This window comes from Giraffa tippelskirchi, chromosome 11 (assembly GCF_054371585.1).
Source record: "Giraffa tippelskirchi isolate mGirTip1 chromosome 11, T2T-mGirTip1v1.2.pri, whole genome shotgun sequence".
NCBI lineage: Eukaryota > Metazoa > Chordata > Mammalia > Artiodactyla > Giraffidae > Giraffa > Giraffa tippelskirchi.
The window spans coordinates 128,671,497-128,689,797 of record NC_137285.1 but is presented as its reverse complement, the minus strand read 5'-3'; the positions used below and the strand labels follow the sequence as shown (position 1 = coordinate 128,689,797).

The following is an 18,301-nucleotide window of genomic DNA, read 5'->3' as shown; positions in this document are numbered from 1 at the left end:
AGATCTTTAATCCACTTTGAGTTTATTTTTGTGTATGGTGTTATAAAGTGTTCTTGTTTCATTCTTTTACAGGTTGTTGACCAGTTTTCCCAGCACCACTTGTTAAAGAGATTGTGTTTTCTCCATTGTATATTTTTGCCTCCTTTGTCAAAGATAAGATGTCCATAGGTGTGTGGATTTATCTCTGGGCTTTCTATTTTGTTCTATTGATCTATATTTCTGTCTTTGTGCTGGTACTATACTGTCTTGATGATTGTAGCTTTGTAGTATATTATGAAGTTAGGCAGGTTGATTCCTCCAGTTCCATTCTTCTTTCTGAAGATTGCTTTGGTTATTTGAGGTTTCTTCTTTTGTGTTTCCATACAAATTATTAAATTATTTGTTCTAGTTTTGTGAAAAATACCATTGGTAACTTTATTCCTGAGTATTTTATTCTTTTCATTGCAATGGTGAATGGGATTTTTCCTTAATTTATGTTTCTGTTTTCTTACTGTTAGCATATAGGAATGCGAAAGGTTTCTGGGTATTAATTTTATATCCTACAACTTTGCTATATTCATTGATTAGCTCTAGTAAATTTCTGGTGGTGTCTTTAGGGTTTTCTATGTAGAGGATCATGTCATCTGCAAACAGTGAGAATTTTACTTCTTCTTTCCCAATGTGGATTTCTTTTATTTCTCTTTCTTCTCTGACAGTATGGCTAGGACTTACAAAACTGTGTTGAATAGTGGTGATTGACCCAGTTGCCTGACAGATGGAGTTGCCATCTACCAAGACAGGAAAGACTGTCTGTGAAGCAGGATTACCTAAGACCATCTACTCCCATCAGAGGATTCATCTTTCCTTTGATCTTCCTCCTTTTTTCTTATTGCCCCAAGTAGATCACTTTATAAATCTCCCTTTTGGTTGTCCATCATGATCATGATTGATCAATCTATTTTGAGCTAGACACTTCCATTCCTGTGTGCATTCATGCTCAGTCATGTCCCCCTCTTTGTGACCCCTTGGACTGTAACCCGCCAGGCTTCTCTGTCCATGGAATTTTCCAGGCGTGAATTCTGGAGTGGGTTCCCATTTTCTGTTCCAGGGCATCTTCCTGACCCAGGGATTGAACCCACATCTTTTGTGTCTCCTGCATTGGCAGGTGGGTTCTTTACCATTGATGCCACTGGGAAAGGCCAGACACTTCCATCATGCCCTTTTGAAGTTAGAGCTTAGACACTCTGCTTCCTCCTTTATGAGCACATGGTTCTCTTCAGATACCTTCCCCCTATCTTCCTTATTAATATCATCTGTTTTCATATGGTCATGAGACTGTATCTAATTTGGGTCTGGATTTTTTTTTTTCATCCAAGTATTGAGGTTTGTACATGAAATATATCTGCTGAGCGTCGGTGTCTTCATTTGTAATGATCCTTAACTAACCAGTAGATAACACATCACTTTTCCCCAAGTTTGCTGATCATCCTAGCTTTAGCAAACATTTTTACAGACTGATTGGAATTAGGGTCAAAGTTGACCAGTCTTTTCACTGCCTTCCTTAGTTTTATTTAAAGAAAACTATCTGTCAGGTAGAAAAAATTTAGCCCAGACTTCAAATCAATGTCTGAATGAGTAAATTCCTTTTCATGGCAATAATTCACTTCTGAGTCACTCTCAAGTGCTTAATCAGGATTATAACATGATTATTCTTCAAATAAGGGGAACTCATGGGTAAGGCGTGATCATGACGCTGTTTCTCTCTCTCCTTTTGTCCTTACTCAGATGTTCTTTATTATGCCTCTGCTATGTCCATGGCTCTTTATGTAGGAGGAGAAGGGGAAGGAAAGGACCTAACAGGATTTGAATAGCCACCGTGTGCCAGGCACTGAGCTAAGCACAGCACTTACTTTTTTCCACTTATTCTTCACATCCCACAGCTGAGAGGCATTGCCTCTTTTACATATGGAAAAAGTGCGAGTCAGATCATTTATAACACAAGTCAGGTTCACAGAGCAGAAAGTCAAAGCCCCTCTGCTGATTCCAAAGCCGTTCTCCTTTCGTAACACTGTGCTGTTTTACAGGGGAAGCGTGTTCTTGGCACACCACCTTCTTTCACTTCCTCTCCTAACAAATTCTAACAAAATTCTTTTGGAAAAATATATATGCTTCCATTGTTATATAACAGCCTTGCATTTTAGTGTTACCAGTGAAATTTTGTCCATTTTCTGGACTTGCTTTCTGGTCTGTATTTTATAGTTTGACTTTGTTGTTGTTGTTTAGTGGCTAAGTCTTATCTGACTCTTCTGTGACCCCATGGATGACAGCCCACCAGGCTCCTCTGTCCATGGGATTCTCCAGGCAAGAATACTGGAGTAGGTTGCCATTTCCTTCTTCAGGGGATCTTCCCAACCCGAGGACTGAACCCACATCTCCTGCAATGGCAGGTGGGTTCTTTACCACTGAGCCAGTTTGTCTTAGGGATAAATATAAATCTAGGGTGGAACTGTTGGTAAAGGAGTCCACTGGGATGTGAGTTGGATCTTGCAGGATGGAGAGGTGAAGTTTGGCCAGGCAGAAGAATAGAGTAAGTGATTGGGGAAACAAGCAGAATTTGGACAAAAGTAAGAATCCACATGCTTGTGGAAGGGCCTCTAGGTTGTGGGATGATGAGAAAGTCCCAGGGAAGATTCTGGGCTGTATTGTGCTGCAGAGAATCACCAGGGCTGGGGGAGGGAAGATAATGATGGGCATCCGGAGGATAACCCTGCAGGGTTGTGCAAGCTGGGGGTGAACACAGAGGCCATGTTATTTCAGTAACTGAAGTGTGAGATAACAAAAGGCTTCGACAAAGTGGTTAGCAAGAAGGACAACTTATACAATCTTTTCCACCTATAACCTTTTGAATGTCAGTCTTCCCTGGGCAAACAGGCAATGAACATGGAAGCTTGATAGCTGACTGAAAAAAAATAGGATTGTACTTTATTTTTTTCTTTTTCTGTAAACTGATATACTATTTAAGAAGGTTAAGAAGCCTCCCAAGGCCTCTCTATAGCTATCAATATTTACAACTGCTTTCAAGGGAACTTTCTGAAGATGAAGTGAGGTCATATGTAAAGTGAGACATCGGTTTTCACTGTGTGGTGCTATTCAAGGCTGTAAGCAGGTCCCATCTCCATTGTGTAGATAAAGATTTGGGAACAAGAAAGGTTAAGAAAATTGTTCAAGGTCACAGATACAGCAAGACTTAGGTTCTAGAGTACTTTTAATTCAGTGCTATGCTGTTCTTTTGATTCAAAGCAAAGTTACAGATTGGGAAAAATACAGAATTTTGAGCAAAAGGTTAAAGTTAGAGAAATCGTTGAATGGAATAGAGACTAAAAATTATTTAACTAATTTGCTCAGCTAGAAAGTAGGCAAATCAACAGAATGGGTGAACAGCAACATCAAAATTCTTTTCAAAGATCTTTTTTTTTTCCTTATGAGGAAAGAAAAATTTAAGAAGAAATTAAAACTAATTTTTTCCATGGACATATTGAAAGTTCAGAACGGGAATCTTAAAGAAATTTAAGTATGATGAGGATATCTACTACTCCAAATTATGTCTGTTCCACTATGTTCTGCCATCTTGAAGAACAAAGTAGAACCAGAAGCGAGAAGTAATAGTTTTTAATCAGAATCAGTTGTCCTTTTTGTTTTTTTTCCAGTTGGTGAATCTCCTAATGTATAGGCACTAGCAGAAATGACATTAAATTTATAACTTATGTGCCTATATGTAGGTTTGGTAAAAGTGAAGCCAACATGCAAAGCAATCCAACTTTGCTTCTTGAAATTGCCACACTTTGGAATTTTCTTAATTTATAAATTCTAAATTTGCAATTCAATTGCCAGTGTTACAAAACTTATTCCCATGCTGCAAGAAAAAGTAAGCCTTGTTTGTGAGAAATGAAAGTTTTTCACTCATTGGAGAAAGCCCACTCTACTTTTTCCCTGTTTGAAAGAAAAAGGAAATAAAAGAAATAAATTTACTTTAGTGTAACTCTAGATAATTACTTTTCCAAGAATAAAGAAGTTAGTAGATTTTCCTTAACTTTTGATGTGGTAGGTATACTGAAAAATTATGAAAAGGCAATAGACTATAATAATTCTTTCTTAAAATAGATTTACTTTAGGGTCTAAAAAATATCCTCAAACTTTTTCAAGGCTTTTAAAAATATCAACTTTTTGAAGACACGAGCTTTTCAAAGTCTTATTTTGCACCTATTTTTGCATTGGATGATGATATGATAGTTTATTTTATAAAGTTGTTAAATAATAACATTATTTAATTATTTAAAAAAATAAAAATGATTTTAAAAATATTTAATTAGTGTTTCTTACTTAAAAATTTTTAAAAAGTAATAGATGTAGTGCACAGGACCCCCCCCCATATTTCTGTAATGTGTCCAGCTGCAAAACAGACTTTATCTTTAATACTTTAATACATATCTCTGAGTATATGATTATGTATTTTCTAGCTGGAAGTATGGATGGAGATTAGAAAACGCAAAAGAAAAAGGATCTGACCTAGAGTTTACAAGCAGAACCCCAAACTAGGCAGATGGCTGTGGGAACAACCTCTAGCCTGGGGGCTTCTGTTGGGTACACAACACTGCCGGGTGCTTCTCAGGCTGTGAATCTCCCGTCTTGGACTCACTGACTCTCAGTCCACAGGGATGTTAGACCCTTCAGATATTATGCACTCATTTATCAAGCGCAATGCAGAAACTGAGTGTGATAACAAGTGATACGTGATTCAGAAAAGAACAGAACATATTGAAAGACATCACTATGGCAAAGAGAAAAAGGGCAGCAAAATATGCATTTGTAAACTTATAAGCATTTAAGATACCTGTATTCATTTCATCGAAACCCCAAACCCATTTCTCTGAAACTTAATAGGTTCATTTCACATATGGCAGGCAAAATAGAGACTTTCTTTTTAAACATACGAAGACTTTGGGCCATTCTCCCACCTGTGCATTAGAGTGTGGGCCTGAGTGACCTCAGAAAGGGACTTTTACTAGGTCTTTCTTGGTAAGGCAATATATTTGGCAATGTGACACGATAGCTTGATTGCTCTGATGCAGCTGTTTTAACAGAGCTCTTCTGAAGCCATCCTGACTGGTAGTTCGTATACAGTTGACATGTTCTAAGATAGCTTGGAAAAAAACCTCCCAGTCCTTTTTATAATTACCAAGTAATAAGTGAAACAGATACCTTCACTCCATCCCTGATTTGCCCTACTAATTCCCACCTCTGAGGGTTTAAGAATGGATGAAGGATGGAGCAAAATTTAGGGACGGGGTGAACTATTATGTGGGAATTGGGCATATTTATTGTGTACATTACTTGTTCATTTTTTAAAAAGATAGTAAGTTTTGCTTTTTGGGCAAACTTCTATAAAAATAGGCTGTGTACCAAACCAACTCTATTCTTTGCACTATAATGAAAATCTTCATCTTCAAGGATGCATATGGCTCTCTATTAGAAAGGGGGACCTCTGTTTTTATTTTTTTTCACTATGTGCAAAATCACCATAGAGATCTTAGAGAGCCCTTATAACTACTTGAGAGTTTTCAGTTCCTCTTGTGGCATATACCTTTTGAAGCAAAGAAGGGAGTCATAGCTGTGTGCTGAAGAGTTGTAATCTGATAAAGTACATAGGTGAAGGCTTGCTCTGATAGAAGAGAGACATATGGAAATGAAGGGAAATATTCTTTTCTGACTGTGCAATGTACTTAGTTTCTGGATTGCTGACAAAACTGAGCAGATTGCTTCTATGGAACAAAGATTTTCTTCAAATTAACACCTTTTAAATCTCAATTTGCGATAACAAATATTACTGATGTCAGAGAGTAATACACAAACATTTCAGGAACAATTCAAGGAGATAGCTAGGAAAACAAGCATTCATTCTGCCACCATGTGTTAATAAAAAGAACAGATATTTAGGTTCATATACAAAAGATCACATTATGCATTGATTCTTTTCTATTTTAGTCCTATCACTTTTATTTTGGGAATTTTGCATCTTAAAGTTAGTCACCAAAAATGAGTGTATAATTATGCCAATTTCTCATGAAAGCTAAAAAGCAATTTCATAAAAATTCTTCATATTTCCAATGTTTTATTAAAATCTTCAATTCCATCCATCTATTTGGAAACATTCACATGCTAGGCTTGGTTTTAAATGGGTAAAGATTAGAGGGCGAGAACCTCCTGTCCTCCAGATTAGTATCTGTTTCTCTTGAGTACAAATACTATCCCTGTGCTCTCTGCTACTTCCCTAGTTCAAGTTCTTAATGTTTCTTACAGGATGATTTCTAGATCATGCTATGGTTACCCTGCTCCTGAGCATTCCGCACACCAATCCATCCAGCCCAGATGACCATGACCAAGGTTTTTCTACATCACAGACCTGATCTCTTCACCCTCTTTGATAAGATAAATACAAACCAAGAACCAAAGGGGTACACTGGAGGAGGGAAGGGTAGAATGCATTAAGAGCAAAAGGAAGCTAAGGAGATAGTCACAACCTCATAGGCACTTGAGAAATTATATGCGTTTGGTAAAAATCATCCTAAATGTAAATGCATCCTAAAAAATGAAAATGTAAAATGCATCCTAAAAAAATAGATAAAGCAATCTTCTCCTTAAATTTATAAATGATCATTTCTCTGGCCTTATAAGGAGAGAATCAGCCTGAAAAACTAACAGAAGGAAAAATACTTGACCTTGGTGCTAAGCAAACTTCCTTGCCTTAGGGTTTAGGACTGAGCTTCTTAGTAGGGCACTTAAGCCACTTCCTTCTTTGTTGCCTAACAATTGTACCTTCATCCATATTAGACTAACTGCAGCTTCCTAAACCTACCCTGCTCTATTATTCTTCTCTGCTCTTTTCTCTGTGGAGAATTTCCTTACTTTCTATCTTTGTCTAACAAATGGATTCTTCAAAACCAAGTTCAAGTATTAGGTCTTATTTGAGTCACATTTTCTTGTCTCTTCAGAGTCCTTCTGCATTCTAATAAACCTTCTATGCACGTCTTCACGTACTTAAAATAATGTACTATACTTATTTGTCTCCATGGCTGGTGCCCCATCCTAGGTGGGATAAATCCTCTAGGGCAGAATTCATGTTTTTCTAAAAAAAAATTTAATTGGAATATAATTGCTTTATAATATTGTACTAGTTTGTCCTGTACAGCAATGTGAATCAGCTATAAGTATATATACATATGTATGTATGTATATATATATATATCTCCTCTCCCTCTTGGGCCTCCCTCCCAACCCTCTAAGTCATCACAGAGTACCTAGTTGAGCTCCCTGTGCTATACAGCAGCTTCCCACTAGCTCTCTATTTTACACATGGTAGTGTATATATGTCAATGCTACTCTTGCAATTCATCCCACTTTCTACTTTCCCACTGAGTCCACAAGTCCATTCTCTACATCTGCGTCTCTACTGTTGTTCAGGTGCTCAGTTGTGTTCGACTCTTTTGTGACCCCCGGGACTGCAGCACCCCAGGCTTCCCTGTCCTTCACCACCTCCCGGAGATTACTCAAACTCATGTCCATTGAGTTGGTGATGCCATCCAACAATCTCATCCTCTGTCGTCACCTTGTCTTCCTGCCTTCAATGTTTCCCAGCATCAGGGTCTTTTCTAATGAGTCAGCTCTTCGCATCAGGTGGCCAAAGACTCTATTGCTGTCCTACAACATGTCTTTTTAAAACTTGGTATTTCCTTACAGTTTTCAGCACAAGATAGGTGCAATTGAATAGAAATGTATGAGAGAATGATTGTTGTCCATGTTTTCCAGGTATGACTGTCCGATGACAAGAGCTTTTTCTGGCAGATGGTCTTTCCATTTCTGAGTGCAACATCTAATGCCAAGGGAAGATCAAGGAAAAGTAATCTGCACCTTCACACCAGATTTTAAAAGTCTTTCTTCACTCTAAGGAAAGAGCAGCAGAGAAACACTGCCACTGAGGACTAAAAACAAAGCTCTTTCACAAATGTAACTTAGTCTATTTACTTGTTCTGAGTATGAATGTTTGAAAATACACAATGGCAGGGAAATACGGTGTCAAATTCTACAGGCAAAAAGCCACAAAAGCAATAGTTCAAAAATGCTCCATTAATTTCTTCTTTTACCTACCAACCACACAGCTTGAGAATATATTTTAAAAATCTGATCTTGTTTTAAACTATTAAAATAGTTTCCATTGTCTAAATAACAGCCAGTTCTCCTTATATTACTCCTGATTGCAGCCTGTCCGTGTGACCTGTTTTTTCCACTCTTGAACTGAAAGTGGTATCATTTCCATCCTGCTACCGCCTGATAGTACTGAGAAATGCCAGCTATAAAACTGTGCTTGTCAAGAAATATTAATGGAGGGGGTGGCCATATACTTTTACCATGCTTAAAAGCTTAAGCTGTAATAATAAAAAGTTGGCTTTTATTCCCTGAGATCATCAAAAGAACTTGAAGGAAATGAAAGTAAAATCCAACGAGATTACAAAATTAAGGCAGAGTTAAGGAAAAATATTTTGAGTACCAGGAGAAATCTAAAATAAAAAAAATAATAATAATACACTTGTGATATTGCTATTTGACCCAGACAGTTTCCACTCAGTTATGTAATTGGAGACTCTTTGAAGAATCTAGCCATGAACTCACTGGGGGAAGGCAGGAAAAACATCTTTCCTTGGATATCCATCTGGATTCCACCAGCTAGCTTGACTAGATAAAGAGGAAAATGGGTTTCTGATGGTTTAGACAGAAAGCACTGGAGCAAAACTTTGTCAGTTGTCAGAATGGTAAGATTAAGGGACGGAGGCCTATCCTTGAACAGGAAGGGACCACATCACACCCTGTCGATAACCATGGGAGAAGGTGAAGCTGTAGGGTTCAGATGGGCAAATTAGTAATAGCTCCACACCTAGGACACTGTTGTAAGTCTAGCACTGAAAACCATGCAGAGTCACCATACATGTTTGAGAATTTCAGATTTGAAAGCAGTAAGGTAAAAATCTGTTTCTTGGTATATGACCCAGAATCCCCAAAAGAGATGTGTTACAAAATCCAATAAGGCCGATCAGTTGCCCAAAGGGACAGCGGTCCAATACATCTGGTTAACAGTGGAAAAGAATGTTCAAGGAAACTTACCTTGTTAGTGTATTTGTGCAAGTCAAGATTCTAGTAAATACATAAGCATCAGCATGTTCTCAAAATTCGCCTTTGACCACATCATCTTATAACACAAATCTTCAAAATACACAGAGAGTAAAGTTGTATTGGCTTCCCAGGTGACTCAGTGGTAAAGAATCCACCTGCCAATCCAGGAGCCTCAGGAGATGCGGGTTCAATCCCTGGCTCAAGACGATCCCCTGGAGCAAGAAATGGCATCCCACTCCAGTATTCTTGCTGGGATAATCTCAGGGACTGAGGAGCCTGGTGGGCTACAGCCCACGGGATTGCGAAGAGATGGGCATGACGAGCATGCACAAAGTATTACTACTTCCCACTTCTCCCCAGCACTTCTGATTGAGCTGTACTATTGTATATCTCTGAAAAGTCGTATTTAAAAAATAACTTTCTATTTTATTAAGTACTTATTTTGTATCTCAGATTAAGATTAAAATCTTCCTCATAGAGAACAAATTCATAGTTGCTAAAAGGCAGAGGGGATTGGAGGAAGGATGAAGTAGGAGTTTGCAGTTAGCAAATACAAACTATTATATGTAGAATAGATAAGCAAAAGGGCCTGCTGTACAGCATAGGGAACTATATCAACATCCTGTGATAAACCATAATGGAAAAGAATATAATAAAAATGTATTTATATGTATAACTGAATCACTTTGCTGTACAGCAGAAATTAACACATATTGTAAATCAACTATACTTCAATAAAAAAGAAAAAAAGACTGAAAGGAAGGTTTTTGTTTTTTTTTTAAATAATGAAGTCTTCCTTTTTGACTGAATCTGTCTAGTGGAGATTTTCTGAATATTTCTGTGGTCACAGATTCCCTTGAGACTCATATAAACTCTCCCCAAGCACTTTGCGGTGCACAAGCCTGACACACTCACTCACATGCACATTCAGTGCTGTGTATACTATTTCATGAGGTTCATGGATCACATAATTTTATCTGTGGATACCAGTTTAGAAACTTCTGCCTTGTTGATCTTGTGTTTTTCTGGCCTCAGATAAAACTACTAAGGACAAGTGTGCCTTTGATTCATCCTGCTTCTTTGCAGGAACATTTACGGAGTGTCTGTGGAGTGAAAGTTTTTGTGTTAGATGACAAGAATACAAATTTGCTAAATTTCTTTTCTTTTGAGGTGGAAAATTCCAAGTTCTAGAATGTCTAGAACTGCTCTATGTCTCTTTCCATCTCTACCTGCATGATCTGTGTGGTAAATCATTAAACATTCCACATAAATTACAATAATATTTTAACCAGGGTACAAGGGTTTTAATTGCTTCTGAGCAAATTTTTTACCATATGAGGTTTAAAGGTTAAAATCTGAAAATCATAGCAAGGTTACCTGGCAAAAACAATTCTTTCTGGAGTCTTTCTCTGGCCTGCTGTGAAAAGCATCTTTTCTTCAGCCAGTCAGCTTCATATTCACTGTAGTGGTCATTTGGCCATATGATATGAACCTTATAACAGAGAAAGCAAATAACACATAAACATATATTATGCTTCTATGTACTTTGATTCTCTGCTATTGATGTTTCTGAAAGTTATTTAAGTTATCAGACAATCAAATTAGCTCTTGCTTTTTTTCCTTCTGTTTTTTAACTTATATACTCAAAAGCGTAGAATAAACTTTTGGCAAAGAAGGAAACTGAAAGCCAAGGAGATACAGCTGAGGTCTGAAGCCCCTTAAATATCACACAAGAAACAAAACCTAGCTAGATTTGAAGTTCTTGTTTTATATTCTCAAAACCCATGGTCCCTGAACTTTCTGTGATGCCAAGAATATCAGAAATAGTAATGATGAGGTAGATAATAATAGGAGAAATAGCACAACTTTGAGTGCATACTACACAATGAGCACTATAAATATAACCCGCTTAGTCCTCATACAACTTGTGGGAGAAGCTATAACTAATATTCACATTTTCAGGTGAGGCAAGTAAGAGGAAATAACATGGTTAAAATCCCACAGCTAGCAAGCAGTGAACCCTGGCAATAAAGTCCTTGATTCGAGACGAAGACAGAAGTGGGGGTGGATGACCTTGCTGGTCACACTTCCTCTTCTGATAACCATCCTAGCAAATTTGGAAGAGAGAAACAGGCTGGGGCCATGTCTGCTTTGTGGTTTTGAGAGCTGAGCTGTCAGGAATCCAATACGAAGTCTTATACATCTACTCACGAATTTGACTAAAAATATTAATCATACAATTTTTTGAGTGCTCACTGTGTGCCAGCCACATGCTAACATTTTACCCATATTATCTCATTCAATCTTCACATCATCTCTAGGAACAAATCTTGTTAGTATCCTTCATTTCTAGATGAGTAAACTGAGGTAGGGAACATTCCTTGTATTGGAGAAATAGTTTGATTGAACCTTCAAGGCTGCCACTCACTGAAGGAATAATGAGCAACTTTGTATATTTTATTAAAGATAATAGCAGTAGTAATGAAAATAGTAATAATAATAGCAGAAGCTTTCACTTAGTGAGCATGCAGACTTGGCACCAAGCACTATGCAATCATCTTTTTTATACATGGCTCAGTGTTAAAGAATCTGCCTGCCAATGCAGGAGACACAAGAGATGTGGATTTGATCCCTGGGTCGGGAAGATACCCTGGAGTAGAAAATGGCAATCTACTCCAATATTCTTGCCTGGAAAATTCCATGGACAGAGGACCCTGGTGGGCTATAGTCCATGGGGTTGCCAAGACATGACTAACTGAGCACATTCCTGACTCTGATATATATAATATATACATACATTAAAATAAAATATAATTCATTATTTGAATTGAGTTTAGACCTTTTATTTAAGTTGAGAGAGCAAGGAGAGATAATTTGGAGATAGTTACCTTTTTCCCATCAAACATCAAGTCTTTGATCCCAATGTGTACATCAAGAGCTTCGATAAGAAGTTTCCGTGCTTTTGCCGAATCCAGGTAGCAGTCGGTACACTGACAGTTGTCCCGGAGCCACACAGCTGGGTAGGTAGAGTCTGCACCATCCTGCCAGATGATTCGCATCAAGTGAGCTCCATCCAGCACTTCTGCCTTTTGGATGATGCAGTCCATGTTTCTGGTCCTTGGGGGTAAATCTTGTCAGCTATCTGCTGTGACAAATCAGTGTTAAAAGGACTCTCAGGAGGATTGTGATCTGAACTTGACTTCTAACAATTCAAATGGACTCTGGCTTCTGCTATTTGCTTGGGTTTGTGGTTTCACTTATCAGTGCTGGGACCTTTGTTCTAATGAGAGTATTTCATGAACTGTAAATAGAAACACAGTGACTAAAAGTAAACAAGATAAATGATCTGTCATGATCCAGACAGAAACAATTTCTTGTTTTCTCATAGCACTTTTAAATAATAAGTTCAGAACCAATGACACAGGCACTTTTAAGCTTGCATAAAAGCTCGGGAATTTATTTAAGGGAGAAATATACCCCACAAATTGAAAGTGTAACTGTTACACCTGTGCTATTTTAACTGATGCCCAAATTCACTGGATCCAGCCAAACCAGGAACTTTCAAATCTCAGTTCCTAGACTCATTCTGCCCCCATTGCTAAGGATGACCTTTCACAAACTTTTCTTTTCACAAGTCAGGCTACCTATCCTGGTGATCTGGCAAATAGAAGCTTAAATGAGTAAAGAGTTTGTTTTTCTTGCATAAAAAGAAGTCCCAACATGACTGTCCATTACTGATAATGTGATTTCACAGAACCATGAGGAGCCCAGGCTACTCAGAGATTTTATCCTGCTTGTTGCCTCATGTTTGCAAAATGACTGCTCCATCACCAATACCACATCTATATTCCAGGGAAGAAAAAGGAAAAACATCATGTGGCACTTAAGTCTACCTTATTTTCAACTCTTCCTCATCTAGCAACTTCCAGATATATTTTGTTGGCCAGAATTATATCACAGTCTAACTTTAGCTATAAAGGAAGCTGGAAAATATAACTGTTTACTAGTTACATGCTTGCTCTGCAGAAATCAATGTTTAATTAGTGAAGATGGAAAATAAGATGGAATCAACATGCATTCAGCAGCGTTGATCACATCTTTTAAGACTTGCTCATACAGATATCTTCTTTAAACAGGCCATCTATCAATGTCACTTATGCCCAGCCTTCCTTATTATTATTTTTTTTACTTTCATAATTATCGCCTTTATTTTCAAGTCTGGAACTTCCAAGTGATCTTTGTATCCTCTAGTGCAGCAGGCACATAGAAGACATTTAATATTGGAATGAAAACTTTAGCTTGATACATGAGGAAAAAGAAGACACTTTTCTGCGTTTAAGTAAGATTGTACCTACTATAGTAAAAGCACAACTTACATAACTTGATCAAGGACAGGCAGCTGCTGGTGGGTCAGATGTTTTTATACAGTCCATGAGGAAAGAATAGTTTTATATTATCAAAAGGTATGAAAAAATAAAACAAGAACATGCAACAGGGAAAGTATGTAGCCTGCAAAGCTGAAAATATACTATCTTCCCCTAAAAAAAAATATTTGCCAACCTCTGAGCTAGGGAAAAAGTGACTACATTTACTCTTTTTCTCCTTATGCATCCAGTATGATTTAAGGATCTGGTTATATTATCCCAGACTAACTGGAATCATCACTGTCCAGTGAAATATCTACAGCAATTATCCAGATAAGCAGCAGGAGAAAGAGGCTGGGAAATACCAGCATACAGGTGATACCATCTTAAGATCTCCTAAGAAGTAAGACAATTAAGGGGAAAAATCCTTCTTATTTATTTTTAATCATCAAACTTTTATGTGTATTGGTATATATTTGAAACTTAACTCATTGTCAATAAAGTGCTGATTAATAAGTTTGAAGGGCTTCCCTGTAGTTCAATTGGTAAAGAATCTGCCTGCAATGCAGGAAACCTGGGTTCGATTTCTGAGTTGGGAAGATCCCCTGGGGGAGGAAATGGCAACCCACTCCAGTATTCTTGCCTGGAGAATCCCATGGACAGAGGGGCCTGGCAGGCTGTAATCCATGGGGTTGCAAAGATTTGGACACGACTGAGCGACTAAACCACCACCAATGAGCTTGAAAGTGTTTTGTTTGAAAGGATTTTCATAAAACTTGAAATTTCACACATTAATTCTTAATAGATACATTGTTTGAAGGGTGCATCTTCTACCATAATAAACACTGTTCTGTACTCACCCATGGCTCTGTGCCAAGTCCCACTAACTGTTGAAGTGATCACACCTACAGATATGGCTATACCAACAAATACTTGTTCTAGTCTAACCTGACAGTTTTGCTTTCTCTCCCTCTTTTTTTCTTTATCTTTTTTTTTCCATTTTTCTACCTAGCAAGTTTGAACTGGACAGGGAAAGTGCATTTCTAAGTATTAGGGGCACAGGGCTTGCCAAGTGGCACTAGTGGTAAAGAATCTGCCTGCCAATGCAGGAGACAAAAGAGACTCAGGTTCAACCCTTGGGTTGGAAAGATCTCCTGGAGGAGGAAATGACAACCCACTCCAGTACTCTTGCCTGTAAAGTTCCATGGACAGAGGAGCCTGGTGGCCTACAATTCAGCGTGTTGCAAAGAGTCGGACACGACTGAGCGACTGAACACACACGTGTGCACAGACTCTTCCCCACCCCACTCCTCTTGGTCAAATGGATGTTCTGGGAAGGGTATCCTGAGAGAGGAGGCCACATCAGGAGGATGGCTGATGGAGGCTGCCTGAGGCAACTGAGAGAGAGTGGCAGAACCGGAAAGACCTGGGTGTTGCTAAAGTTAAATTGTTTGGGTATCTGTGAAGGAACTTGGCAGGTTATTTCTATGCTTCACAATCCCTTTCCGAACTTTATGACAAATGTGAATGGTAATCCAAACAAAAGGAGGGAAGGGGTGGGAAAAGAGTTTCCCTCTTTAACTTTTCTTGATTTATTTAAAGCTTTATTGGGATAAATGGGATGAAAATGGAAAACGGGGAAAAAAAAAATCAATAGACATTGTACTTGAAAACAAATTTTCTCCTGTAGTGTATAGGCTTGTACATGTGTAGGGTTTGTTAAAATCTATTTTTCAATTTGACTAGTTAAAATTGAGCTCTGTTCCTGTGGCTGATTCATGTTAATGTTTGGCAGAAATCAACACAATTCTGTAAAGCAATTATCCTTCAATTAATAAATAAATAAATATTTTTAGAAAAAACTGAGCTGTCTTGAAGCATAATGACCATTTAGTTATTTGACAAGTTGTTGTGTTTCTCTGAAGAAAAAAGAAAAACCAAAACATTTGATGCTCATAGCTATATATAGAGAGGCTTCCCTGGAGGCTCAGATGGTAAAGAATCTGCCCACAATGAGGGAGACCCAGGTTGGATCCCTGGGTCAGGAAGATAACCAGAGAAGGAAATGGCAACCCATTCTAGTATTCTTGCCTGGAAAATTCCATGGACAGAGGAGACTGGCAGGCTACTGTCCCTGAGGTCGCAAAGAGTCAGACACAACTGAATGACTAAGAACTCACGCTCTCCTCCTGGGGACCTTAGAGTTGAATGCCATGGCAAGCTCTCCTCTCTCTCTCTCTCTCTCTCTCTCTCTATATATATATATATATATATATATACATGTTTCTCAGTGAGACATTTGTGCTGAATTAAAATGGTCCTATAAAATGAAAATATTTATTTTATACCTATTTTGCTTCTTATTAGTCACAATTATAATTTAATTCATGAGCTATCACTTGAGTTTGCTGGGAGGAAGTCATATTAACGTCCTAAGAAACAGACTTGGATTGATGTCGGGGGGGCTTGCTATCTAATGGGATAGATTTCTTTTAATTTCATCCCATTACTTGATGTGTGTGTATGTGTTGTCATTTTCCTTGCTAACTCACCATATTTTCCCCCTTCAGAGTTATGGACCTTTGTTTGGGACTCCTGTTTTGCTCAATAAATTGTTTTAGAGATTATCTTACTTCAGTCACGGGTGTGGTTTTTGTCTTCTTTAAAGTTTTACAAACTCAAAATTTCCCAGCTGGCTTGGAAAATCAATGAAGTAGCTCTGAAAGTTATTTCATGTGTTTGTCTTGGGAATACAATAAACTTAGAACTGGAATCCGAAAGAAAAGTCTATGCTATCATTGGGTTGAGTGGCTTCATCTGATAGCAAGGAAAATGGAAGTTCAGAAATGCTGGGTGTGATTTGTCCAAGCACATGCTGCTGCCTGGTGGGAGAGATTGCCCCAAACCTGGATTGGCCCATCTACAGTACACATATAAAAGTGAACACCTTCTAGTTCTAATCCAAGGGAGTGCAAAAATTCCTCAAACACTAATTGCAACTAATTTGAATTATAGGTTTTTGGATAGGATTCTCAAGAAATTGACATAGAAACTGCATAGTTACTATACAGAAAATTAAAATTGATGGAGGTTAATAATATACACCAGAGAAGGCTGATTCATCTACTAGATTACTCACCCTTCAAAATAAAAACTGTCATTTTTCAACTGTTTTTCTGTAATGGAAGACTAGATAGAGAAGACTCGTGTTATCAAATATCAGAATCTGGTAATGTCTTTTTCCTCTTCCTCAGATAAGTCATCAGGGCTGCTGTGATAGAACAGGATTTTCTGTGTTTGACCTCCTGTTTTTAGGTTTTAGGATCAAAAAAAAAAGTGATCAAAATGCAAGAAGCAGGCAAATTGCATGGGTAAGTATGTGAGATGTACGTACTGAACCATGTATTCAGCACTTTTTATGTGGTAGCTGCCCTACTGATGCTTTCAATTGAATAAACCTTATCTAATCCTCTGGAAAACATTGTGAGATCCCTGCCATCATTCCCTTTTACAGATGATTGGAGATTTAAGAGGTAAAGAAACTGTCTTGAAGGCAGAGGAAATAGAAATCATGGCCACTACACATGACTACCTCATGGAGAATCAATGGTCAAATAGTTTTCCAGGCAATAGCTTCAATTTACCAAAAACGTACTTTTAAAATAGCAGCTACCTCTCAAGATTGTTGGTTGCTGGTTGACCTCACCATCCGACATTTCATCATTGAGAGGAGAGGACGGGAAGAAGTTTTCCAGACATTACACCGTAAAGGCTTAAACTAGTATTATTCTTTTATATATCAATCTTTCAGTCATAAAACTCAATTCATTTCCACTTGGTGAGGTAGAGGTTGACCAGACCACATTTGTAGTACGTGAACCTTAATATGGTTTGAGTATATATATATACGCTACTTATTACTTTTGCTACCTAAGTCCTTTCAACTTTTAGAAGTTGTTACTTTTTTTGCTAACTTGATTTCATAAGTGGCTGAGTTACTTAATAATTCATGAGTGAACTCTCAGGGGAATAATGAATTCTATGAAACCCTTAGTAAAACCGGTTCAGTCTCTTGAGTAGGTTTACCCTTCTGCCTGCTCACTTTCTTAAAGAATCTCATTTTATGCAAATACTTCCTTCCTAAACTATAAAAAGGAAAAATTTAGCTTCAATCTGGTGACATTATTACATTCAGATTGAAACAAATTATCAATGCATTTGTTTATCAAGGTAAAGCAGAGTACTGGTCTATACCGTACTGGGTCTAGATTTTAAGAAGGTCTCTAAATCTTTGAATCAGAATATACATTCATTATGAGAAATTCTATGTTTTCAAAGAAAAGCAATTCAAAATTTCCGTCATACTTCCTCTTGAGCTATATTCAGGAAGCAAAATAATTGAAGAGGGATACAATAGCCTTAATTGACCAGTATTCTAAAAAAGCAAGTTCCATTCAGTTTGGGAGCTTAACAAAGGGCCAGCATGTAATATGCGGTCATTTCCTTTGGGCTGGACTGTGGATTGGTCAGTGACCATTTTCAGATTCCAGCCAGAACCCTCCCTCCCCCCATCACCCAGTCTACTTTTTAGACAGTATCCCCTCTGTCCCCTCTGAATGCTTTCTGGATCTGCTTAGGGACTGCAAAGTAATTTGACTACTAGACTAAGCCAAACATAATTGGGAAGGGAAGCTGCCAAGAAGCAATCAGATCCACTGCATTCCAAAATCAAGCCT

At 37.9% G+C, this 18,301-nt stretch overlaps 1 protein-coding gene and 1 long non-coding RNA gene across 3 annotated transcripts in view; one reads left to right on the top strand and one right to left on the bottom strand.

Moving 5' to 3' along the window:
• The window catches only part of LOC145526971 (uncharacterized), a 98,234-nt gene that overhangs the window by 72,130 nt on the left and 7,803 nt on the right, over positions 1–18,301 (top strand). The window lies entirely within an intron of this gene.
• The window catches only part of BBOX1 (gamma-butyrobetaine hydroxylase 1), a 65,727-nt gene that overhangs the window by 46,876 nt on the left and 550 nt on the right, over positions 1–18,301 (bottom strand). The window contains exons 2-3 of one of the 2 annotated variants that reach the window (XM_081544059.1): positions 12,090–12,346; positions 10,579–10,693 (exon numbers count right to left, since the gene is read on the bottom strand). In XM_081544059.1, the coding sequence (XP_081400185.1) occupies positions 10,579–10,693; positions 12,090–12,308 (334 nt within the window). In that variant the 5' untranslated portion in view covers positions 12,309–12,346. Of the gene's footprint in view, positions 1–10,578; positions 10,694–12,089; positions 12,422–18,301 lie in introns of those variants that run through there. The other variant, XM_081544058.1, reaches the window with a different exon arrangement.